The following is a 24,295-nucleotide window of genomic DNA, read 5'->3' as shown; positions in this document are numbered from 1 at the left end:
TGCTCCTCCCCTCACTCAGGCTACGTGCTTCTCAGCGTCTGTTTTTATTCTTTCTGGACACAGAGCCAGCAGGGGCCGCGCCTCCCTCCCGGGGCGGAGAGTGGGACGGGGCGGGGTGGCACCGCCCGGGCCCGAGGGACGCGCGGTCGGGGCGGGGGAGAAGCCGACTTCTTACTGCACGCCTTCCATCATCTTCAGGAACTCTGCGGGGAAGGAGAGGGGGAGGAAATCTTGCACAAAACCGCCGAGAGCTCCCCACCCTGCCCACAAAGCCAAGGACGTTCATGTGGGTGCCACGCCCCGGACGTTCCCGCGTGGCGCGCCCCCCGGCCCCCGGCCCACCGCCACCAAGCTCTCGCGGCCCTCACCGTCGAAGTCAATGCGGCCGTCGTTGTTCTTGTCACCGTCTTTCATCAGGGATTCGAGCTCCTCGTCCGTCACGTGCTCCCCGGAGGCCCTGAAAATCTCAGCCAGCTCTTCCGCATCGATGTAGCCGTCTGCGTTCCTTTTGGAGCGAAGGGACAGCGTAGGGCTCAGGACAGGCAGGGGCGAGCTGCCCTGGCCACGTCGACGCCTCCCCTCCCTCACCGCCACCCCACTCCGAGAACGTAAGTGCCCGGCCGGCCAGACTCGCCCAGCCCAGCGCCTTCTCGGCTCCCAGGCCCCCAGTGCACCTGTCGAAGATGCGGAAACACTCGGCCAGCTCCTCCTCGCTCTTCCCCTTCGCATCCTCTTTCATCTGGCGCACCATCATGACCAAGAACTCCTCGAAGTCGATGGTGCCGCTGCCTGTGGGGAGCAGGTGGTGAGTGAGCCTGAGCCCTGGATGCCCACCTCTCCCGCCACCGTCCCAGCCCTGCCTTGGAGGGCCACCGCCTCACCGTCCTCGTCCACCTCCTCGATGATGGCATCCAGCTCCTCTTTGGTGGGTGTCTGGCCCAGCATCCTCATCACCGTGCCCAACTCCTTGACGCTGATGTCCCCGCCACCGTCAGCGTCAAACATGTCGAAGGCGGCCTTGAACTCTGCCGGAGGAACGAGGCAGAAGACCGAAGTGGGGCTGCCTGGACTGTCAGCCTCACACCTTGTCTCCCACCCTGTTCCAACACCGTTGCCCAGCACACATCCCCCCAACAGCCCGCCCGCCCACCTGCACTCACCAGCGATCATCTCCTCGCTGAGGTAGGACCGGGCCTCTGCCTGCTGGTCCGTCTGCAGAAGACGCAGAGTCAGAGAGAAGAAGGGGCAGACCCCCGAGCTCATTCTTGTCTCAACCCCATTCTCTTTAACCCCCTTCTGTCAGTGCCCTTTGGTCTTCCAGAAGAACAAGGCCAAACTAGCAACACCTTCTGCATGTTCTCACAGCACCTGGCCCCAGTTATGAAGGGCTAGGGAGAAAACGGATTACGCCCAAGGTCTTCAAACTTGCCAGTCAGATGCCAGGTCAGGAATCCCTAACCCACTAACCTTGGGCAAGTCACTTATTGTAACTTTATCTCTTCTCAGCAGCTTCTCAGAGATGAGATAGCATTGGGGGTGTGAAAGGGTTTTGTAAAGTGCCAGCACTGTTCCAGCATGATTTCCCACTTTTCCCTAGCTCCTGACAGAGCCTGGCACTGTAATAGGTGCTCAATAAACGTATGTTCTCAAATAAACAATAATGCAACGCAAAGTCGCTGAGCACCTACTAAGTGCCCATCAGGCCAAAGACTAGGCACTGAAACCAAGAAGATTCAGACACAGCATCCCTCCCCTCCAAGAACTTGCGGAGATGGAGATTTTAAGCTTCCTTCTTATCATTCAGTCATCGGAGTAAATACCACTCATGCTGGGCCGAATATAATGGGGGCCTTGTGGAGGTGAAAGTAAGATTTCGAGAGAGGGGATCTGGCCACATGCAAGCCAAGCCAACTGGCTATGGGGCTTTGGACTGAGGCTGGTGAGGAGGAGGGGCTGAGGTGGCCAAGGTGTTCTTTGGCGGGCTGGCTGATGCCTTCCTCCTTGCCCCCCCCTCCCCTCCTCCCTCCTCCTTGTCCATGCAGGAGAGTCGGCTATTTTTAGTCTGGCGTGGGCCACAGCAGCTGTCCTCCAGGGTCTAGTTACCCCTTGAAGTGAAGTGGGGTGGGGGACCTCAGCTGACATGACAGCCCCAGATTAGAACCCCCCTCTGAGAGGCTGGGGTCTGTCCTCTTCTGCCCCTTCTCCTCACCCTTGAAGCTCTTGGACTTGAGACCCTGCAGACCTCCCCTCTTCCAGAAGAGTCTTCTCTCACTGGCAGTAGGAAGGTTTGGCAAGACTTCTAGCCCATCCCTGCCACTGGCTCACTGGGTGACTCGCTCTGGCCCTCGGAGTCCCCACCATGAGAGAGACAAGCTAGGACCCCCTCACACTTCCATGACCAACACTGCCAAAGCCTCAGGTCTGCAGGGAGTTGGCAATACCCGGAACATCCCAGCCCTCCCCTTTCTGGAGAAGTCCAAGGGCTTCTTCCCCAGGCTTCCTTCTAGACACCCAGGCTCCAGGAACCTTCACGGTCCATCTTCAAACATCCAATTACTGAACTACAGAGCACCCAGATCTGGCCTGGGAGAGGTCCAGAGGTGCTCCAGCAAGCAAAGGGCTGAAGTCCTTTCTTGTCCTTACCATGGTTGCTAGTCACAGGGCCTCCTCTGCTGTAGGTCACCGCCTCAGACACTCCACCACCCAAAGTTGCCCTGGCCTGCTCCAGCCCCTAGGATTTGTAGGGGCTCCCTCCCCTCCCACCTCCCTGCTCCCCAGGACTGGCTGCCCCAGCCAATCAGATCCTGGGGTCAGTGAGTGCCTCCCCCCCAACCCCCGCCCCATCCCAGAGTCCTAGCCCATTACCTAATTTAGCCAAGGGCCCTTGCAGAGAAATTTAAGCCTCTGAGCAGGTGGCAGGCCTTGATGTCCTAGATTCTTGGGAGGAGAACCCGCCCTGCTCACCGCCTTAGCAAGCCCCTGCTCAAGAGTCATGTTTGCTCCAAGATGAGTAAGGACAATCAGAAGACAGACAAGTGAGGCAGCAAGGTAGACTGGGAAGAGAACAAAACTTGAAGTCTAAAACCCAAGATCCAAATCCTGTCTCTGCAAGCCATGCACTCTTAGGCAGGTGACGATGCCACTCTGAGCTTCAGTTTCCTTCTCTGCGAGACGGAGATGGGGACGGTCATAACCTCCCTCACAGAGAGACCACGGTAAACGGGGGCCCAGGTACAAGTCACCTAGCTTGTGCCAGCTCCAGAGGGTTGATGCTTGGCAAGTGGAATGTCCTGTCTTTGAACCATGGTAGAAGGCAGGGGAGGGGGCGAGGAGGAAGTGACAGCCACGGTTTGTGAACCTCTACGACGTGCCACACTTTGTGCTAAGCATTTTAACCACGTGATCTCATCTGGTGCTCATACTCTGAGATAGAAGCTATTATTACTCCCTTTTCCCGGGGGACCTTTGTAAATCGTAAAGGTCTATAGTCATGTTGGGTGATTCTTATTAATCCTCAAGGGAAGTCCTATCCAAATAAGAAATCTATGGAGGGGTCCGGGAAATGGGTATGTAGTTGGAGGAGAAATAAACTCTGAAAGCAGTTCCCAAGGGGCTCCTGGATGACTCAGTTGGTTAAGTGTGGGGCTCTTGACTTCAGCCCAGGTCATGATCTCAGAGTTTGTGAGTTCGAGCCCCACATCGGGCTCTGTGCTGATAGCAAGGAGCCTGCTTGAGATTCTCTCTCTCTGCCTCTCTCTCTGCCCCTCCCTCACTCACGTGCTCTGTTTCTCTCTCTCAAAATAAATAAACCTAAAAATTTTAAAAAGAGAAAAAAGAAAAGAAATAAAGCAGATCCATCTCTCAAATACACCTTCTCCAGGGAAAAGATGTTTGGGATTCACTTTTTTGAGGGAGAGGGAGACTAGAGGACTAGGGGCAGGTTCTCTACGTGGGTAAAGGGGCAGCTGGCCCATTCCTAGAGCTCGGTGAGGAAGTCTGGAGCAGCTCAGCTGGCCGTCTGGAGAGCGAAGGGATGTGCAGAGCGAGTCCAGTCCAGAGGGGGTCCACCCCGAGAATCCACAGAGCCTAGGGTGGATGTCGGAGGGGTAGGTGATGCTGTGGACAGTGGCTAAGTCAACAGAAAGAGCACTAAGACAACTAAGCACAGAGCCTGGGGCCAGTGAAAGGAGGCTGGATTCCAAGGAAGGCAGACGGACAGTGGCAGCCCAGCCCATCTTCCTCTATTTATAGACATTCCCAAGAAAAGCTCAGTGGAGCTAGGCCAGGCTACAGAAGGCCTCCCCTGTCCAGGCAGAGGGCCAAGGGGCAGCGACACCAGGGGATTCCAATTTGGATGTGAGCCCTGGAACTGCAGGATTCCTTTGGAACAGAGTGTGGAACCCTCAGCAATCATTTGTTCCCTGATTTGTTCTTTCATTTATTCAGGGAAATACAGAAGGTCCGAATTTATCTATTCCCCTTGACCCTTCCAATCCCAATCCCCTTTCCTCCACATCTTGCCTGCTGCTCTGGTCAGACTAAAATGGGGCTCCAAACACCACCTTTTCTAGCCTTCAGGTCTTTGTACATGCTGGGGTTTTTTTCCTGCCAGTAATTCTGTCTTCTTTCTCTACACCTGCCTACTTCCCTGTCATCTTTCTCAAATTTTTTTAAGTTTATTTATTTATTTTGAGAGAGAGAGAGAGAGAGAGAGAGAGAGAGAGAGAGAACGAGCAGAGGAGGGGCAGAGGGGGGGCGGATAGAGGATCTGTGCTGACAGAGAACCTGATGTGGGGCTCGAGCTCACAAACCATGAGACCATGACCTAAGCCGAAGTCGGACACTTAACCAACTGAGCCACCCAGACATCCCCGTCTTTCTCTGCTTTAACATCATTTCCTTGTGGTGTTTGGCTGGCTCAGTCGGTGGAGCATGCGACTCTTGATCTTGGGATCTTGAGTTCGAGCCCCATGTTCGGTGTAGAGATTAATTGCAAAAAAAAAATACAAATCAAAAATAACATCACTTCCTTCAGGATCCCTCCTCCTCTACCCAGGCCAAAGCGGTCCAAGGTGGTTTTCTGGTAGTTTCTTCAATCATATCCCTGAGCATGCCACATGACATGACCTGTTCTGAGTTCCGTGGACCAGAGACACTTACCTGTTCATCACTGCATTCCCCAGCACCTCAGCACGTGGCACTTAGCAAGTGCTCAATAAATATCTTGTTCTTTATAAGACTAACTGAACTGGGTGACATCTGGTTATGAGAAGGAACTTCCTAACTGTCGTGGTTGAATAATAACAGGAACGGAAAGCCTCGGGAGATAATGAGCTTCCTGTTACTGAATGTATGCAATCAGGAATTCCATGACCATCTCTCAGGGAGGCTATGGGGAGATATTACACAGAATCCAAGGATAGTGGAGGATACAAGACATCAGGAGATCTAGTTCTGGTCCTGTTTGTGTGACCCAAGGTAGGTCCCTTCCCCTCACTGACCTTCAGACCTCCCATCTATAAAAAAGAAGTGCCAAACCAGATTTCTGACAACCCATGGTTTTTTTTTTGAACACCTGCCTTGTACCCAGACTTGTGAAACATGCCAAAATACAACTTAATATTCTTGTTTGGTGTTTGGTGAATAAGTGAGTGTTGAATCAATCAATGAATGAAGGGGGCCTTTTTTGCCCCAACACCCTACTGCTAAGCTGAATGAAGAGTAGTTAGAGCCTTGAAATTACACAGACTTGGCCATAAATCCCAGCTCCCCTATTTCCTAGCTCTGGATTTTGGGGAAGTCAATTTGCCTCTTCATCCTGAAAATGGACCATTATTGTCCAATAACAGCCCCTCCCCCAAGAGGTTGAGTGTGACATGTGACCCCATATAAAGTGCCTAGAACAGGATGTAGGACACAGTGGAGCCTCAAATGAAAGCCCTGCCTTTTCTGCACATAGCGGGGCAGGGAGTATGTTTTCCATTCAAAGCGATTTCCCTCCACCTCTCTCTTGTGCCATTCAGAAAGGGTAGGAACGATTGTCAGAAAGATTTTATTTGTTTAATTGTATAACCAACAATATCTGCCCTGCTAGCGACTGATAGTTTGGGCTTTTGACAAGAAGTGACAATAAATTCTCCCTCCTGCTGACCTCCTGGTAAAAGATGAAACACAGCCAGCCCTTTAGAAGAGCTGCTGAGATTACCACGCCTCCCGTGTGTCGGGGGGAAAAAACAAAACCAAACCAGAATTAGGAACTCAGGAGACCTAGGCTGCAAGGCCCCACACTCAGAAACCTCTGGCAAGCTGTGTGACTCTGGGCAAGTAACTCTGCCTTTCTGGATCTCACTTCCCCGTTTGCTACTTCCTATGTGTGAGGCTCAAATGAAATTATGAAATTGTAAGAACCTGAGAACACTATGGAAACAATAATCACTATGTAACTGATCAATCTGTCAGCCTCTGCTCTGTGCCAGGCACTGAACCAGTCAGTGCCCTTTCAAAGGCTGAAAAATTAGTACTAGTTTTAATTATTCCTGTTTTACTTAGGAGAAAACCTAGGCTCATCGAGGCCAGATTCCAACTCAGATCACGTGTCTTCTCCTGGCCTCAAATTTTTCACCAGAGAGATGGGCTTCCAACGGTGGCATAATGACTTTGGAAAGTTAAGAGTGCTGGGTGGAGATTGTGGGACAGATTGGGGCCAACCGGGACAGACGGGATCTTCGGGACGAGCGGGAGGTTTCACTGAGGGCGTGAGCCCCCTTAGATTGGGTAGGATCCCGCAGGAGGCTCGGGTTCGCCCAGGCCTACCCAGGATTCCCAAGTCCCTCCCGGAGCGAAAGGCCCGGGATTCCCGGGAGGCTCCGGGGAGCGGGCGGGGCCGGGGGCGGGGCGGCGGCAGGAAGCGGCCGGAGCGGCGCTCGGAGCGGCCTGAGCCCGGGGAAGCCCGGCCGGCCTCGGTAAGCTGCCGGGACTGCACTCGGACCCCGGGGGACCGCGCGCCGCTGGGTGCACCGCGGGCGCCGGGGGGGAGAGACGCGCCAAGGGGCGAAAGAGACAAGGGGAGGGTCCCAGCCGCTCCCGGGCAGAGCTCGGCCCTAGGCTGCGTGGGTGGGAGGGAAACGACGCCAGGCGACGCCCGGGGCTCGCAGGACCCCCAACGGGCAGGGGCGGGGCCTCCGCGGCGCCCCTCCCTCCCTCCCCTGACTGGGCCCGCCCCTTCTCGCGCGGTTGTGGGGGGCGGTCTCCCTCCCTCCCCGGCCCCAGCCCCAGCGTCGCGCGCTCCCCCCAGGGTGCCATGGCCTCACGGCTCCTGCACCGGCTGCGGCACGCCCTGGCCGGCGACAGCCCGGGGGAGGCGGCGGCCGGCCCGGAGGCCGAGCAGTTCCCGGAGAGCTCGGAGCTAGAGGACGACGACGCCGAGGGCCTGTCCTCCCGCCTCAGCGGCACCCTCAGCTTCACCAGCGCCGAGGACGAAGAGGAGGAGGACGACGAGGACGACGGAGACATTGGCCCCGACCCGCTGCCCGCCGCGGACGGGGCGTCGGGGGAAGATGCAGGCGAGTTCCCGAGGACAGAGGCGGGACCTGGGGCTCCATTAGGCCTCCACCCCAGCCTCCTCTTGGCTGTGTGACCTTGAGAGAATCACAACACCTCTCTGAGCCAAGTTTTCCCTCGTGTCAAATGGGGGAAATCACTCCCATCTCGAGGTTGCTGCGGGCATTAAATGTACAGGATCCGGGATGTACAAATCCGAACAATGTGCTCGCGATGTTCGGGGGTGGAAATATTTATTTAGAGTCGACCGTCTGCTCTGCTAGGCGCGGTGTTTGGCCCCAGACCTCTCCCTGGCTTTCGGTTTACATTTATGTCAAATGGAGATAAAGCCTGTCTCACCTGTCGGGAGGATGAGTGAGGTCACTGCATGTGGTTTATGTCGACCGTAGCCCCAGGCCCATTGATGTAACTGGTCATGTGCTCATGCAGAACGAAGCCCCCCACCTGATGGGCAGCGGGGCAGTCAGCCCCTCACAAGGCAGTTGCAGGATTTCTGGAAGAAGTCCCGGAACACCCTGGTTCCCCAGCGTTTGCTCTTCGAGGTGACCAGCGCCAACGTGGTCAAGGACCCGCCCTCCAAGTACGTGGTGAGTGAGGGTCCAGGAACCCCTGGGCTGTGAGTTTAGAACTCTGGCTAAGTAGGGGAGACTCCAACTTCCTGAGGGGGGCAGTCTGGCTGTGTAGTTCTAAAGGATCACTTCATTTTAGGGATGGGGAAACTGAGGCCAGAAAGGAGATATAACTTGAGCAAGTCCTCAGGCAAATGATTTAGCTTCTCTGAGGGATTATGGACCTGCCCCCCATCCTGGTTTTGAGACTAAAGAGAACTAGGGTGTGTGCCCCCCAACCCTAGGTTTTGCAGACTGTAGCAAAATACAAGATATATAGGAAAAAATATTATCTGGGTTAGACCTGAAACCCAAGTTGCATTGGTTAGTGGTTAAAAAAAAAAAAAAAAAAAGGGTTTTGGATCCAGATCTTGATTCAGATCCCACTTATTACCAGCTGTTTGACCTTCGGTGCGTTGTGTAACCTTGATAATGCTATTTTCTCCTCTGAGCAGTTGCAGAAGTTAAATGAGACAGTGCACAGAAAGCAAGCCCTTAGCATTGTGCCTGGCATTATGAAGTGCTTGACAAAATGGCACCTCTATTATTATGACTTGACCTTGGCTTGGAAATGTCTGGCATCCAGGTAGGGCCTGTTGTGGCATCCTTACAACCCAGTTCCCAGGCACCCACACTGTACCCCATGATGTTGTTCTGAGGGCTGGATTTAGGGGGTAGGTGGGGTTAGGATGAAAAGCAGTGTGGGGGAAGGCCTTGGAGTCTGTTTTCCTTGCTGTGGAAAGGAGAAACTGACATGGAGAATGAGGTCGCCAGGTCCTGAGCCCCAGCCCGACCTGGCCGGTCTGGGCAGTGGCAGCTCCCTGCCTCAGACATCCCTCATCTTCGCCACCCTCCTCCATTTCTGACTCAGCAGGAAAGGGGCCTGTAGCACTGTCCCACATCTGGGCCTCTCTCCATTCCTCTCCGCTGCTGTTAGTAAACAGGGGCCACGCCCGTGGGGTGCCTGCTCCAGTTTGAGCAGGGATGCCTCTGATGATCTAGTCTTAAGTGGCAAAAGTCCCAGCCAGGCGTCATGCACAGGAGAGGGACCCCGAGGAGCAGCTGGGCAGCATGGTGGGGGTGGGACTCTGGGAAGAGAATGATAAGACAGAGCAGGATGGCCAGACCCGTGTCTGGGGGGGACAAATCCACTTCTCTGTCCAGTGGGGACCCTAAATCCTGACTTAACTTTTGGGGGTTAAGAAGAGCAGGATAGGTCCTGACCCGTGTCTGGGGAGACAAATCCCCTTCTCTGTCCAGTGGGGACCCTAAATCCTGACTTAACTTCTGGGGGTTAAGAGCACAGGCTGTGGAATTAGGTTGGCCTGGGTTTCAATCCCAGCTGGGCCATTTGCCAGCTGTGAGACTTGGGGGGACGTGTTTGATGAGTCAGATGAGATAATGGATCTAAAATGTTTTCTTTTTGCCAAAAAACTAAAAGTAAAAGCTAGATAAATATAAGGGGGTCATTTTAGACCAATGCTTCTTGAAGTGTATTCTGCAGGAAATTGTTTTCCGGGAATGTTAACAATTATTCCTTTGAAAAAGAAAAGAAATTAAAAAAAAAAAAAATTTGCAGTCAATATGTTTTGGGAAAGCAGAATTGAAGAATAAAATAAATTTCTTTAAGGTTAAACTTCTTTTTTTTTTTTAATTTATTTTGTAATGTTCATTTATTGTTTAGAGCGAGAGACAGAGCACAAGCGGGGCAGGGGTTGGGGGGCAGAGAGAGGAGACACAGAATCTGAGGCAGGCTCCAGGCTTTGAGCTGCCAGCACAGAGCCTGACATGGGGCTCGAACCCACGAACTGTGAGATTATTACCTGAGCCAAAGTCAGATGCTCAGCTGACTGAGCCACCCAGGCACCCCAAGGTTAAACTTCTTAATCCTTTAAAATATTACTGTACACTGAATCTTCCAGAGAAGTATAGAATAAGCAAGCCTAATTGACCAGAGGTGGCTGTAATGTTGGCAGTTTCGCAGAGCAAATTCGAGAAAAGGCTGGGTTTGGTGTTGGTGTGCCTTCAACACCTGATGCTCACTAATCCCCCTTTTTAAGTCTGGTGGCTCAGCATTATGCTAGATTAATCCGTGTTCAGGTTCTCAGCTTCACGGTCATCCTGCCCCGTGTTTCTCAGACACTGGTCCTTCCAGTACCACCTTCACAATTCTTGTCCTGGCTAAATGCTACTTGTACCACTCCTTGCTTAACATTTTTCGTCTTAAACAAGTTCAAAAGATTTTAAAGTTCTACCGTATGGGGAAAGCCTTGTTTGCCATAAAGAGAACCATAAAAATTAATACAATAAAATCCGTGAAAAATGACACCGTGTCATTAAATCCTGTGTGAATGCTATTGCCCGAAGGCTCTGCCCGGAGATTTGCTTTCTAGCACTTTTCTCAAGGTGGAGATGAGACGTGTTGGAGAAGTGCATTTTATTTTATTTATTTTTTTTTTAATTTTTTTTTTAAACGTTTTTATTTATTTTTGAGACAGAGAGAGACAGAGCATGAACGGGGGAGGGTCACAGAGAGAGGGAGACACAGAATCTGAAACAGGCTCCAGGCTCTGAGCTGTCAGCACAGAGCCCGACGCGGGGCTCGAACTCACGGACTGTGAGATCATGATCTGAGCCGAAGTCGGACACTCAACCGACCGAGCCACCCAGGCGCCCCGAGAAGTGCATTTTAAAAATCAAACTGAGAGCCTCTTAATCTGTAGTCAGGATTCAAATTAGGGGGAGTCACCTCTTGTCTCTGATGCAGTGTTATTTACTCCAGCACATAGCACCTAAAATCTCAGGACCAACATGTATTTATACACATTCCACTTGAGTAGACATGACCTAGGCCAGTGCTTCGTTCACTAGAGAGGAGGGCGGACCCAAGGGGGAGCACTGCCTTGCCTGAGGATACACACCTCCAGGGGAGTAGCTGCCCAGGAGTTCGTGCAGTGCCCAATGTCCTTTTCACAACGACCGCTACCAGGGCTGTCTGAAGACCTCTCCGCCAGTTTGGAATAACCTAGCTAAGGAGGTGGGGGCTCTGTGTCCAGAGTGGAGCAAAGCCCCAGGCTGGTCCTGAAGGTTGCTTCAGAGGCCCAAGAAAGTCGCCTGGGTTTCAGCTCACCGCTGGTTTTCCAGAGAGGCTATCAGAAGAGCTAACTACCCTATGGGAAGGAAGTGCTCCCTGGAAGGGACAAAAGGGGTGGCAGCTCTAGGCACTGAAGCTCATCTCTGTCTTTCTCTCCCCGTGCTGCCTTGGGCCTGGGTCATTTCAGACGAGCCTCAGGTAAGATGGGACTGGGCTCCCTAGCTGCTGCCCCAGCAGCTCCCACCCTCCTGGGCCCAGTCTCAGGGACTAAGGGGAGAGGTGGGGGAACAGAGCTTGAAGTGCGGGTGTGGGGAGGGGAGGGGTACATGGACAATTCACACCTGCCCTGACCCCACCCTCCCCGCAGCTCTACACCCTCGCCGTGATGGGTCCAGGGCCACCTGATCGCCAGCCAGCCCAGATCTCTCGCCGCTACTCGGACTTTGAGCGGTTGCACCGAAACCTGCAGCGACAGTTCCGGGGTCCCATGGCCGCCATCTCCTTCCCGCGGAAGCGCCTGCGCCGGAATTTTACCGCGGAGACCATCGCCCGCCGCAGCCGGGCCTTCGAGCAGTTTTTGAGCCACCTGCAGGCAGTGCCCGAGCTGCGCCATGCCCCGGACCTGCAGGACTTCTTCGTGCTGCCTGAGCTGCGACGGGCACAGAGCCTCACCTGCACTGGCCTCTATCGTGAGGCTCTGGCACTCTGGGCCAATGCCTGGCAGCTGCAGACCCAGCTAGGCACCCCCTCGGGCCCAGACCGCCCTCTGCTGACCCTGGCTGGGCTGGCTGTGTGCCACCAGGAGCTGGAGGACCCTGGGGAGGCCCGGGCGTGCTGTGAGAGGGCCTTGCAACTGCTGGGGGATAAGAACCCCCACCCTCTGCTGGCACCCTTTCTGGAGGCCCACGTGCGGCTCTCCTGGCGCCTGGGCCTGGACAAACGCCAATCAGAGGCCCGCCTCCAGGCCCTGCAGGAAGCAGGTCTGACCCCCACGCCACCCCCCAGTCTCAAAGAATTGCTCATCAAGGAGGTACTGGACTAGACTTACTGCCGCTGTGGGGAGAGGCACTGCCCCAGGATGGGGGATGGGGGTGGGCAGTAAGGACACAGACAGCAGTTGGGAAGTGGTAGGGGGTGCTGGGAACCCCTGTAAGTCCTACAAAGAATTTGTAGCAAACCAAGGAAATATGTTCTTTCTGTCGAGCTGGGCTCAGGACAAGCTTCGGCGGGGCTTGCCCTGGGATGGTGCAGGGAGGAAGCCGGATGCAGCCTCTCCAGCTCATGAATGTCTGGGGACGATGCCCCAGGGTAGGTCAGTGTCACCTCTTCCTTGGCCAGAGGGCCAGGGACTCTGCCTCTGGAGTCCTGGAGCTGAGGGCTGGAGCAGAGCTGCAGCCTGGCCCAGGGGAATTAAAGGCCAGCAGCTCCAGTGGCATTAGTCTCTTTATTGGGTTTGGGGACAGAAGGCCCAGCCCTTGACTGTAATTCCTGCCTCAGGAATTGGGGGAGAAGCCCCAGGCCAAGCTGGTACCTCTGGCTACAGCTTGCTCTCTGAGACCCGGGACTTCACTCGGATCACGCCCTCTTGAGCACAGGACACAGCCAGGATGCCGTCACGACGCCACAGCCGCCCTTGGACCAGCCCCCGGGAGCCACCTGCGGGTGAGGAGAAGGGTGAGAATGACCTTCTCGCTCCTTCACAGCCCAGCATAATGTGCTTCTTGAAAAGGGTGCAACTGGTCTGACAGCCCCATACAAGGGCACACTGAGTGTTGTGGCCTCTTCCAATCTCTAGGTGCCCCTTTATGAGCCTATTATGGATGCTCCCTGGGGGTAACTCCTGTGGGAACCCCACTTGACAGTTTGAAAGCACTTTCACATATTCACTGGCTTCCTCAAAAAGATCACAGGGGAGGAGTTCTGAGGACAGTCTTGGTCAGTAGCTTGGCCGGGTCGAGCCACCCACCCTGGCCACTTGTGGTAGCAAACCTGTCACTTCCCTTTCTAATAAATGAAACCGGTCCTCCAGGGTGGTTCATGAAAAAGACTCCCACACTGCCCCCACCCCACTAGCAGGAAGAAGGGGGTGGAGGGAGGGCCTGGGGCCATCAGGGCTGGCCACCCCTCCTTCCCTGCTTAGAGATTCCCCTGCTAACCCTGGGCCTGAGTTGGAAGGTTCTGAAGGGAGCTGCTGGTCTCCCCTACACAGAGTAGAGCTCACTTAGTTCTCATAGTAGCCAAGTGAAACAGGCCTCACCCATTTTCCAGATGAAGACAGCAAAGTCCCGGGAGGCTCAGGAACTCGGCCATAAGGAGCCAGCCAAACCGAACCCAAGCGTCCTAACTGCAAGGCTGTTGATCTTGTATTGTGATACTGTTGGTACTGGAGAGTACCCCCTTCCCTGAATATAGAATCCCTTAAGTTTTGTCCCTGTTTTACAAAGCGAGGCTTTTCTTCCTTTGAAAAGTAGTTCCCTAGAAAGGAGCCCAGGGCTCTGAGACCAGGCACTGATGAACGAGTCTGGGCTTCTGTGCGCACTAACAGTGTCCAAGTGGTGGAGCCCTCAGAGACGACCGAAGGCCCTGACCCCAACCAGGTTGGCTAATCAGCACTATTGCTCAGGGAGCCTCTCAAAAATAGTTTCCTGGATTTTATCCAAGACCTGCTGAGTCAGAATCTTGAGAGTAAAATCTGAGAACCTATTTTGAAAAAGCTCCCCCAAGTGGCAGTCTGATGGGCCACCAGGTTCAGATACCACTGCTCGTGGGACCCTATTTGTTCAGATGGGGAAACTGAGGCTCATAGAGGCGCTGGGACTTGCCCAGGATCACACAGAAAATCTGAAGTGGTTCTGGACTAGAACCGGGTCTCTAGTACCTTCTGCCTGTTACAGATATTAAGCTGAACAGGTGTCCCGTTTCAAGCCTCACCCTGTCCTTTTGAAGAGAAGAATGCCAGAGCCTAGAGGAGGCAGGAGAGGAAGTGACATGTGCAGTGCCCCACAGGCTGGGGGCGGAGGGCAGCATCACCCCAGAAAGCAGGCTTCCTGCCCCCCAACGTCAGCACCCTTGTCCTGGTGGCCCCATACTCACCAGCCCAGGGGCTCTCGCATTCATAGAGCATCCAGTGGTCAGCTCGGAAGGGGTTGTGGAACCACATGGAGTGGTCCAAAGAGACCATGAAGTGCACGTTACACTGCCACTGGTGGGGCAGCAGTGCTGTGCCCAGGAAGGCATAGTCCGAGATGTAGGCAGCCACACAGCAATGCATCTTCATGTCGCCCTCCCCTGCAACACGTTCCAGCCCCATCAGCCCTGGGCTCCTGGGCTTTACAGCTCAGGACCTGCAGGGAGGCAGGGGGCAGAGAGGGGCTCCCACACACAGATGTGTAGACTACTCACTGTATCAGGGCACCTGGCCTACGGGGTGTGTGTGTGTGTGTGGCAGGTGACAAAGGCAGCAGGGATGGGCAGAGGACGGGGGTGAGTGAAGACTGAAATCCAGTCTTCACTCCGTAGGTCTCCCTCACTGGGTCCTTTAAGGGGTATCTTCTTCCAGCCTGCACAGAGGCACCGTATGGTTAGCAGAGGTCCCGGAGAAGAACCAGCAAGGTACCTTGCCTTCCCCAGAAAGGGCCGACATCAGGATGATTATAGTCCCCTCCCCGTTTTCCTCATACAAGCGGCCGAGAGGGTCCCGGTGAGAAGCTAAGCCAACTCCCCACCATGCAGACAAGGAAACAGGTCCAGAGAGGGGAAGTAACATGCCCAGCACCACATAGGGCATATGAGGTACAGGCCGAGACCCCCCTGGAAAGTGTTTTCTTCCAGTCCTTGGGGTCCTCTTACCAATATGGCCCCGGGCTCGCACCCAGAACATCTGTTTGGGCTCCTTGCTCTGCAGCTGGCTCAGGATCGGTGGGTTTACCAGCTTGATCTCAATGGGCACCTCCTTGGCAGCAATTCGGTTCAGTCCCACCCGGTACATCTCTTGGAGGTTGGGGTCCCTGAAAGTAAAGGGGGAGGGGAGAGCCTCTCTGAGCTGCCTCTGTGACCCCCCTCAGTCCTCCACAGGGTCTCCTGACTTTTTCCCCCACAGCTCACCTCCTCTCTGGCAGGCAGAGAAGGAGTGTGTGAATCCTTTCTTTGCCACTTAGGAGCCACGTGACCTTGGCAAGTTAGTAACCTCTCTGGGCCTATCTTCCCATCTGCAAAATGTAGATGATGACAGTAGCTACCGGAGTACCGAGGTGTACCCCATAACAGGCACTGTTCTAAGCATTTTGCGTACGCTCACTTTTTACAATGACCCCGTGAGACAATGCTATTATCACCCCGATCCGATAAATGCATGAAGCCCCCGACGGTCCAAGTAGCTTGCTCAGCAAGTGGAGAAGGCAGGGTCCGGACCCAGGCAGTGTGGCGCATGCTCTTAACTACTTCACTATTCTCAACTTTCAGAAACAGGCTGTACAACTTGGACTGAGTTACCCTAAGCAAGTGGGAACACTGTGTCCCCACAGGGGAGGAGCCCAGTAACAACCAGCCCTGGTGCTCTTCACCAGTATTTCCACTTTCACCCCACCCTCGAGGGCACCCTCCCACAGATCTCCTGTGACGATGGCATGTTCTATACCTGCACTCTCCACCACAGAAGCCGCCAGCCACATGTGGCTAGTGGCTTCCTTGTTGGACTGCACAGCTCTAGATTTACGGGCCCTTAAGAACAACGTCCTCCTTTTATTTCAGCAAACGTTTCTGAGCTCTGACGGCAGACCAGGCTCTCTGCTTATTCCTCTCTGTCGGTAGTGGTGTGTCTACAATTTATGGAGCATTCACTGAGTACCTTATTGTCTCTTACCTCACTTAATCCTCACAGCAGCTTTATGAGGGAGGAATTATGATTAGCACATTTCCTAACTGTGGGCACCGGCTCAGCGTGGGAAAGCAACTTGCGCAAACTCACAGAGCTAGCAGAAAGAGTCTAAACTTGAACCCAGGCCTTTACCAAAAGATAACACCCACATCCATCCCATCAATACCGTGCTACGTCCCCAGCGTGCGGCACAAGACACGGGAGCCCTCCTTATGAGACAGCTGTGAAGTAGGCAGGACAAACATGACCATTCCCATTTTCCACATGAAGAAGCAGGGCTCTGAGAGGCTGGGGAGTCAGGCAGAGTCGCACAGCAGGCGAGCGCTATCAGAGGCACAGACCCGGCCAGAATCCGTTGTGTCTGTCCTGTGTCGGGACCCAGAGCTCTCTCCCCTGCCCCAGCACTTTTCCAACTTTATTAGCTACGATCCAAGTAAGAAATATATTTTACCAGGCGATACTCAAAATATTTAGCACCCACGAAGGCAAAGGCAGCGGGGACCGTCACCCCTGCCCGGCATGAAATCCTGGGCTGCTGGATCACGAGTGACCCCAGAGGAGGAGAGGGATCACTGAGAGACCGGGAAGGGACGCACCAAGTAATTACAGAAGTATTTCAGTATTTGCGCAACCAGTAAAGCTGCAACAGTACCTGAACTGGCTGAATCACTAAGCTCTGTGTTTACATCGTGACCCAACACACTTGCCCGTGCACACCTACTCGCACACTCCACACCACACACAACTGAAACTAAAGCTTCACAAAAGGGTTCTTATCCACCCTATGCGATATGCTCCAATATCTTCTTTCCTGGTCCTTCTCTCTCCCTCCCTCTATGTATGTATACACACATGTTGTACATATACGTATACATATATATATACATATACACACATACATACACATATATGGGTTTTTTTCCCCTAGAGTTTTAAAATGGACTCTACGACCCACTAACAGGTGACGGCAGCAGTTGCCCTGGAGCCTCCAGGTCTCTCACCTTAAATACTGGTCAATGAGGGCCTCATGGTCAAGCAGCTCTTCCGGTGGGGGCACAGCGGGCATGGAGAACTGGTGCTGCAGGGGGCTGGGCTGTGCCTGCTGGAAGGAGGCCTGGCAGATAAAGATGGGCTGGCCACGCTGCACGGCCTTCACGGAGCGCACAGAGAAGCTCGTCCCTGTTCGCGTCCGCTCCACCTGGTACAGTACCGGCACCTTTGGGTCCCCTGCGGTGGGCACAAGGATACAGTGAGCCCAAGTAAGCCCCACGGGACAAGTCATCATCACAATGGCTGGACAGGCCCCTCTGCTACTCCTTCTTTATTCCTTTTCTGTTCTGCAGCAACTGACTGAGGTCCGCTACGGCCTAGGTACTGGGGATACAGGGACAATACCAGACCCTGTCATCCAGATGCTCTGGGACAAGTGGAGCTCCCCTCTCTCAACAGCACAGGACAGAGGGGCATGGCCAGATTCCCTGCATTCAAATCCTGGCCCTGCCACTCACTGTGTGGCCTTGAGAAAATCATTCAACCTCTCTGAGCATTTTACCCTTCTCTACATAGGGATCATCAGTGCTTATCCCTCTCAGTATTTTAATGATAATTAGATTAGCCACAGTTGTAAAGTGTTTAGAACATCCAGCACAGAGTAAGTGCTCTTTAAGTGTTTGTTAAAGAAACTAAATAATCTCCGCTTTTGTCTTGCTTCATCTGTGACTGGGATCTTGTCGTGAGTCCAATACTATTCTTCTAGATCAGAGGTCAGTAACTCTGGCCTGCTGCCTTTTTTGTTTTCTAAGAACAAGCTGAAGCTATTTATTCAGAGTTTAGTATAGCAAGGGAGTCAGCCACCATCACTTGTGTGTGGCAGAAACTCAAAGGCAGGCAGAGAAATGGGAAAGCATTATAGTGAAAAAAGATACACCATATGCCACGATCGGAAGCTGTCGGCACAGGAAGTCCGTAGGGAGCTAACTAGAAACAGGGCATATTTGGCTTTCTCTGGTTGGTCCTAAGTTGGAAGTGGGGACAAAAATTAGGGAAGTTATCTCTGTTAATAAAGTCTTGGCTGTTTGGGGCTGATCATTCTAGGGGCTATGGTCCGGCTTCCTGTGCCGGTTGCTAGAGATGGTGGTCTGACTTCCTACAGGTCTGATGTGTAGACACTAAGTTGGCTTCCTGTGCTGCTTGCTGCCAACTGGGGACCAAAATCCAATTTTTATAGATGGTCTGGCCATTGTCTGTTTGACTATTCGTCCCTCAGAAGCCTACTGTCGGCCAGTCACTTCATCTTAGATGGAAATAGCAGTCCCTTGGCCCTTCTCTTCTGGATGTCTGCATCCCCAGTGTAGGACGGAAGCCACTGGCCCTGCCCCGAGGCCTATTAGCCCTCAACAAGCTAGTCTGGAGGGTTTTTAGGAGCATCTCCTTGGTGTCCCTGAAGTTCTTCCGTGCCTGAGTCAGGCCGATGTTGGAGAACTCTGACGCCTTGGCAGTGAGACGTCCTGGGGATGATTTTCAATTTTCAGATGAAAGGAGCAGGTCTCAGGAAGCGTCGCTTCCTCCACCGTCATCCAAATGGGGAGCCAACGGGGCACCGGAGGCTCACTCAACCAACAGCAGTAGACATCACCGTCTGAAGCTGGCCGGTCTGCTCAGCAGGCTGCTGCCGGGCATTGCAGAAGGGTGGGGGCTCCTCAAGGTCAAAGGCCTTTAGGAAGGGCCTCCCAAGAGTCCAGATCCTGGAAACAGCTACATGCGCAGTCTGATTTCAGGTGCTGGAAAGGAACCCTCCTTTCCCTTTTCCCTACCAACAAACTTAAAAAAAGAAAAAAAAAAATCCTTAACCCTACCCTTAGGCTGCAGCTAAAAGGCACTATTTTCAGTTACTAGTGATTTCCCTTTCGGTGTCAATGAGTTCTTGGACATTTTTACTGGAACAGAGCAGGTAGGCCCTGGAATGTGTTGAAGGAAGGGAGTCAACAGGTTGTCGGCTGCAGGAGTGACTGGTGGGTGCCAGGTGACATTAGTAATTAAGGCGGGTTTTGTCAGGTGGGTCTCACAATAACCATGCAAAGTTCTATCCCCACTGAATAGATGAGGAAGCTGATGCCATTAACATTTGTTTGAATACAGACAAGCCCATTTGTTTACATACTGTCTGTTGTTGCTTTTGCCCACAAAACCTAAAATGTTTTTTTCAAGTAGGCTCCACGCCCAACATGGGTTGTTGAGCTCAAGACCCTGAGATCCAGAGTTCTATGCTCTGCAGACTGAGCCAGCCAGGGGCCCCAAAACCTAAAATATTTTTTATCTGGTCCTTTACAGATTAATGTGTGAGGACTCTAGATTCACCAAGCTCTAAACCTATACCAAGTCAGATGACTCCTATACAACATTCTTATACCTCTCTAGAGCATCCTTAAAAAAGTAAATCAAACAAATCAAACAAAAATTAAACTGTCATTCTTTCCTGGGTTTTTAAAAAATATTTTTAATGTTTACTTTTGAGAGAGCGAGCGAGCAGGGGAGGGGCGGGGGGGGGGGGGGACACAGAATCTGAGGCAGGCTCCAGGTTTTGAGTGGTCAAGCACAGAGCCCGATGTGAGGCTTGAAGCCGTGAGATCATGACCTGAGTCAGCCGCTTAACAGAGCCACCCAGGTGCCCCTTTCCTGGTTTTTCAGACAAAGAATTGATAGGATAAATAGCCAAGGACAATACCCCCACCCCAGCATCTTTTATTTAAAAATATTGAGGGGCACCTGGGTGGCTCAGTCGTTTTAAGTGTCTGACTCTTGATCTCAGCTCAGTCCTTGATCTCAGGATCATGAGTTCAAGCCCCCCAGTGAGCTCTGTGCTGGGCGTGAAGCTCACTTAAAAAAAAAAAAAAAAGAAAGAAGTTAAAAATATGGAACCATCATTACTGGAACCAGTAAGAGGTCACATCACAAACTAGTAAGAGAGCTTCCCATTTTTCCTTGCTGCCAGGAAGCTCAGAACGAACCACAATATGCCTTAGCTTAGTTTTTTTTAACACATTTCTTCCAAATCCTGTTACTAGCCTCCTGTCCCTTGACTTCTATTTCAATAGTCCTGTAATAGCTGCCGATTATTTCTTTTTTAATTTTTTTTAATGTTTATTTTTTTTGAGAGAGAGACAGAGTGCGAGTGGGGGAGAGGCAGAGAGTGGGAGACACAGAATCTGAAGCAGACTCCAGGTTCCGAGTGGCCAGCACAGAGCCCGAGTGGGGCTCGAACTCACAGACCGCGAGATCATGACCTGAGCCGAAGTCAGACACTTAACCAACTGAGCCACCCAGGCGCCCCCATTTTTTTTCTTTTAAAATGTTTATTTATTTATTTGAGAGAGACAGAGACAGAGAGACAGACAGACAGAGAGCAGGGTAGGAGCAGAGAGAGAGGGAGAGGAAGAGAATCCCAAGCAGGCTGTGCACTGATGGTCGCTTAAGTGACTGAGCCACCCAGGCACCCCACTACCAATTATTTTAAGCTGTTTTGCAGCCTCTCAAGAAGCAGGTAGGGACACAAATAATTGATGATTATTTTAAAACAGTAGCATGGGCATGTCTCATTTCATGCTTTCCCTGGATGGAGACTTTCCAAGGAAAAGGATCCTTTCCCCAGAACCTGGGGAGCTCTCTCATGGTTTGGAATGATCTCCCAAGAGTGAAAGAGAAAAGCAAAGGAGGAGGAAAGAGTGTGGAGCTTGGATTTAAATCCCAGCTCTGCCTCCCTGAGCACTGTGGGAGCTGGTTACATAACCTCTCCTGGTCCCCGTTTCCTTACAGGTGGAATGGTGGCAGGAATGCCCACCCCTCGTGTTTACTTTTAAGGACTAAACAAGGTAATGGACATAGCTATGCACTGTATCATGCAAATTTTAGTTATTCCCATAAGTTCCTCATCAAAAAAGAACCAGCAACAGCCCAGGCCCTGCACTGGATACTTTACTTACTCACAAAGACCAAAAATTCTTTAGAAACAAGAGAAAGAGGCCCATTCAGAGGGATCAGGTAATGCTCCCACTGCCACAAAACAAAATAAAACTGTTGCACTGGGCTAGAAGGGTTACGATATCGAAAGCGTAAGTGTAGCACTTCTGGAGCTTACGATTCCACTGAAGAAGTAAGAGCACATTTGCTCCCAGCTAGCATGAAGGTGAGAACAGGGCTGACCCCACAGGAAGTATTCAAATACTCTACAGCAATGACTGTCAGGGAGGGACAGGCAGCACAAGGATAGGGAGTGAGCGGCAGCAGGGAACGTAGTATGAAAAAAAGGGATACTTACTATTGTAACTATATCTGCAGGCGTGCTTGGGTGGCTCAGGCAGTTAAGCGTCCGACTCTTGATTTTGACTCAGGTCATGATCTCACAGTTCTTGAGTTCGAGCCCCATATGGGGCTCTGCGCTGACCGCGTGGAGCCTGCTTGGGATTCTCTCTCTGCCCCTACCCCACTTGCGCACTCTCTTTCTCAAAAATAAATAAACTTTAAAAGAGTTGTAACTGTATCTGTAACATGAAGGGGGAAACCTCACTACTGTTTTAACATAAATCATATATTATAAAGTTCCGTAAATTCGTCACAGCTGATGAGACTGTGCAGAAGACAGGGACTCAAAATCTCAGGCATCTGTCTTAGGAGTGAGGGAAAGGGAGGGAAGGTGAGATGTTTATGTTTCTCAAAAGAAAGCGTGGGTTTTAAAGGATTACTCCCTCCCTCCTTCCTTGGATTCCAGAGCGGTAAGTGGCTGTAGGGATCTCATACTAGGCCCCTCCCCTTCTCCATTTTTCAGGTGGGAAGAACCAAGCCTGGCAGAGAGGAGGGGTGGGAGTGGGGGTGTGAGGGGGGAGGGGGGGGTAACCTCACTCAAGATGGATGAGCACGTTAGTGGCAAAGCTGAAACCAGACCCAAGGTCTCCTGATTTGCAGGCTGGTGCTCTCTTCTCCAAGCCAAGCTGCCTACTGCTGAACTAGCAGAGGTGACAGCACCCCTCTGGGGATCCAGGACAGTACTTGGCACCAGAAGGTGTGTAAAGAGCGAAGAACAAAAGACCTGCAGGGAGCAGTTAAGCAACAAAGTCATTCTGCCCCAGAAAACAGGTACTCCGTGATCTCAGCAGATGTGAGGTCCAACACTCTTCTTGGCCCCCTGCTTTGCTCCTCCCTAGGCTCCCCTGAGAGGAATCAACTAACAGTCTCTCTCTCCCCCTCCCCCTCCTTCCCTCTTTCTCCTAGGTCAGCCCCCCAAGTCCAGGAAGAAGTGGCTAATGGACCATCAGGGTTGGCTTGGGGATAAGGAGGGGGGTAGTTTACCTGTCCTTACAAAGTAGCAATGCAAAGAGTGCACATGGACGTCTTCACTCACAGACTTGGCTGCAGCCACCAAGGCCTGGCCCACGATCTGACCCCCAAACAGCCGCTGGGTTGTGGGTACCCAGTAATGCCTTCCTCTGTGGGGAGAGGGGAAAGCAGGAAATACTTGGGGACCAGACCAAATCCTGCGACCATCACTGAGCCTTTGGGCAGGATCTCTCGGCCTTATTGGGGTCTGGGATCCTTTCGAGAATCTAGTGAGAGCCATGGACCCTTCTCCCAAGCAAATTCCCTTACTCTGCACACAGCGTACAACTTCAGGGTCCTCAAGACTGCTCAACCCTTCCGGGCTTCGGTTAAGGACAAGGAAGCAATGCCCTTATTTTACACAGAGAACAGGGATCAGAGAGGGAAAGTGACTTGAGCAAGGTCACACAACTTAAACATTACCATTCCTGTGCACTATCTGCGTCTTTTCCCCCCAAGTCCAGTGTTTCTTCCACTGCTGATTCCAGGGTAAGGCAGAAGCCCCCTCAAGGTCGTGTGAGGGCGAAGATGAACCCCAAGAGCTGGGGGTAAACTGCACTGAGACCTGCCACTTACATCTCTCAACTTGGGACAGCCCAGTTCTCCCAAGAACTAGATTTAGAGCTCAAAGGGCCCTCAGACTTCAAATCGAAGCCCTTCAGTGCACCGGGGAGGAAACTGAGGCCCCAGAGGCGAAATTCCAGTTTCCCATCACCCAGCCCAGCCCAGCGCAGCCCAAGGTTAGACTTTTTTTTAATATCACGCAATCTAAGTAGCTCTCCAGGAAGTTTTTTGTAATTCTTCAGTAATGGGAAGGGAAGCTAACACCCGAAGATGGCTTCTGAAAAGCCTTGAAGGCCAAAATTATTAAATCCCTAGCTACAGAGAGAATTTAAATAGCATTGGGAAGGAAACTGGCTCAGGCCCCAGAATGAGTAATGAGCTACTAGACCCCACCTAGTGGTGGAGGGGATAAGGTGTGTAAGAGGAAAAGGACAACGAATACGCAAGCAGCTGCTTCTAAGTTTTAAACCTGATCAGCTGCGTGCACTTGGACAAGTCCCCGCCCTTTGGGGGCTGGCTCCCCAGGGACATGACTCCTCAAGGGAGGCTGCTGAGAAGGCTATCTCAGGCCACCACTTAATTTGCCCAGATTGCTAGGACCTCCTGGGGATGGGGCTGCGCCGACCTGGTGCGGAGAAGGAGGAAGCTAGGGCAGCGAAGCCAGACCTCTCAGGGATAAGTTCTCTCCCAACCGCAGGATGCAGAGCCTGCATCCCGCGCAGAGCCCATCCTCGTCCGGGAGACTATGAGGAGGGGGCAACGTGGTGGCGGCAGTCGAGATCAGAAGCCTCTGTCCCAATGGGGGGGGGGGGGGGGGAGTGCAGGCCAGATGCGGCCGGCTACCTGAACAGATCCTCGTCTAGCGGCTCGAGGTTGAGCACGCTGGTAACCAGGACGCTGCGGAGGTCCCCGGGGGGATCGCCGCCGCCCTGCTGGTCCTCTGGAGCCTGCGAGGACGACATGGGGTTCACTCGCTGCCGGCCAGGACGCAGCGCTGGGCAGACACGCGGAGACCCGCATTGAACGAGCAGCTTCTTCCGGCAGCTTGTTCCAGCAACCGGAAGCCCCCTGCGGGCCCTGAGAAAGCGGGATCCGAGTTATGATTGGCCAATGTTCCTGTCAGTCTTCGTGAGAGGGCGTCGATTTTTCCTCTAGCGACTGGAGAAAAGGAGTGCCAGTCCGGGAATCCCGTGTGTGATTGGGCGTGGCCGTGAGGGGGCGGAA

General features: G+C 52.9%; 3 protein-coding genes across 6 annotated transcripts; 1 reads left to right on the top strand and 2 right to left on the bottom strand.

Moving 5' to 3' along the window:
* Window positions 1-1,360, bottom strand: TNNC2 (troponin C2, fast skeletal type). Of its 2 annotated transcripts, XM_042979704.1 has the most exons (5): window positions 1,161-1,360; window positions 882-1,025; window positions 675-789; window positions 369-505; window positions 1-203 (listed from the first exon to the last, which is right to left on the bottom strand). In XM_042979704.1, exons 1-5 carry the CDS (start codon window positions 1,261-1,263, stop codon window positions 172-174), a joined length of 531 nt encoding a protein of 176 aa, XP_042835638.1. In that variant the 5' UTR covers window positions 1,264-1,360; the 3' UTR covers window positions 1-171. The 2 variants fall into 2 exon arrangements, with proteins under 2 accessions (XP_042835638.1, XP_042835637.1); XM_042979703.1 differs by having other exon boundaries at window positions 882-1,360.
* Window positions 1,361-3,562: 2,202 nt separating this feature from the next.
* SNX21 (sorting nexin family member 21) lies at window positions 3,563-12,697 on the top strand. Its single transcript, XM_042979661.1, has 4 exons — window positions 3,563-3,566; window positions 6,939-7,562; window positions 7,990-8,147; window positions 11,630-12,697. Exons 1-4 carry the CDS (start codon window positions 3,563-3,565, stop codon window positions 12,302-12,304), a joined length of 1,461 nt encoding a protein of 486 aa, XP_042835595.1. The 3' UTR covers window positions 12,305-12,697.
* ACOT8 (acyl-CoA thioesterase 8) lies at window positions 12,688-24,046 on the bottom strand. 3 transcript variants are annotated; one of them, XM_042980286.1, is made up of 7 exons: window positions 23,915-24,046; window positions 22,481-22,617; window positions 17,140-17,365; window positions 15,112-15,269; window positions 14,356-14,550; window positions 13,520-13,623; window positions 12,688-12,918 (listed from the first exon to the last, which is right to left on the bottom strand). In XM_042980286.1, the coding sequence occupies exons 1-7, from the start codon at window positions 24,031-24,033 to the stop codon at window positions 12,838-12,840; spliced, it is 1,020 nt and encodes a 339-aa protein (XP_042836220.1). In that variant the 5' UTR covers window positions 24,034-24,046; the 3' UTR covers window positions 12,688-12,837. The 3 variants fall into 3 exon arrangements, with proteins under 3 accessions (XP_042836220.1, XP_007077844.1, XP_042836221.1); XM_007077782.3 differs by lacking the exon at window positions 13,520-13,623; XM_042980287.1 differs by lacking the exons at window positions 12,688-12,918; window positions 13,520-13,623 and adding an exon at window positions 14,665-14,822 and having other exon boundaries at window positions 14,470-14,550.
* Window positions 24,047-24,295: the final 249 nt, after the last annotated feature.

This window comes from Panthera tigris, chromosome A3 (genome assembly GCF_018350195.1).
Source record: "Panthera tigris isolate Pti1 chromosome A3, P.tigris_Pti1_mat1.1, whole genome shotgun sequence".
NCBI classification, from domain to species: domain Eukaryota; kingdom Metazoa; phylum Chordata; class Mammalia; order Carnivora; family Felidae; genus Panthera; species Panthera tigris.
This window is presented reverse-complemented; position numbering and strand designations above follow the sequence as displayed.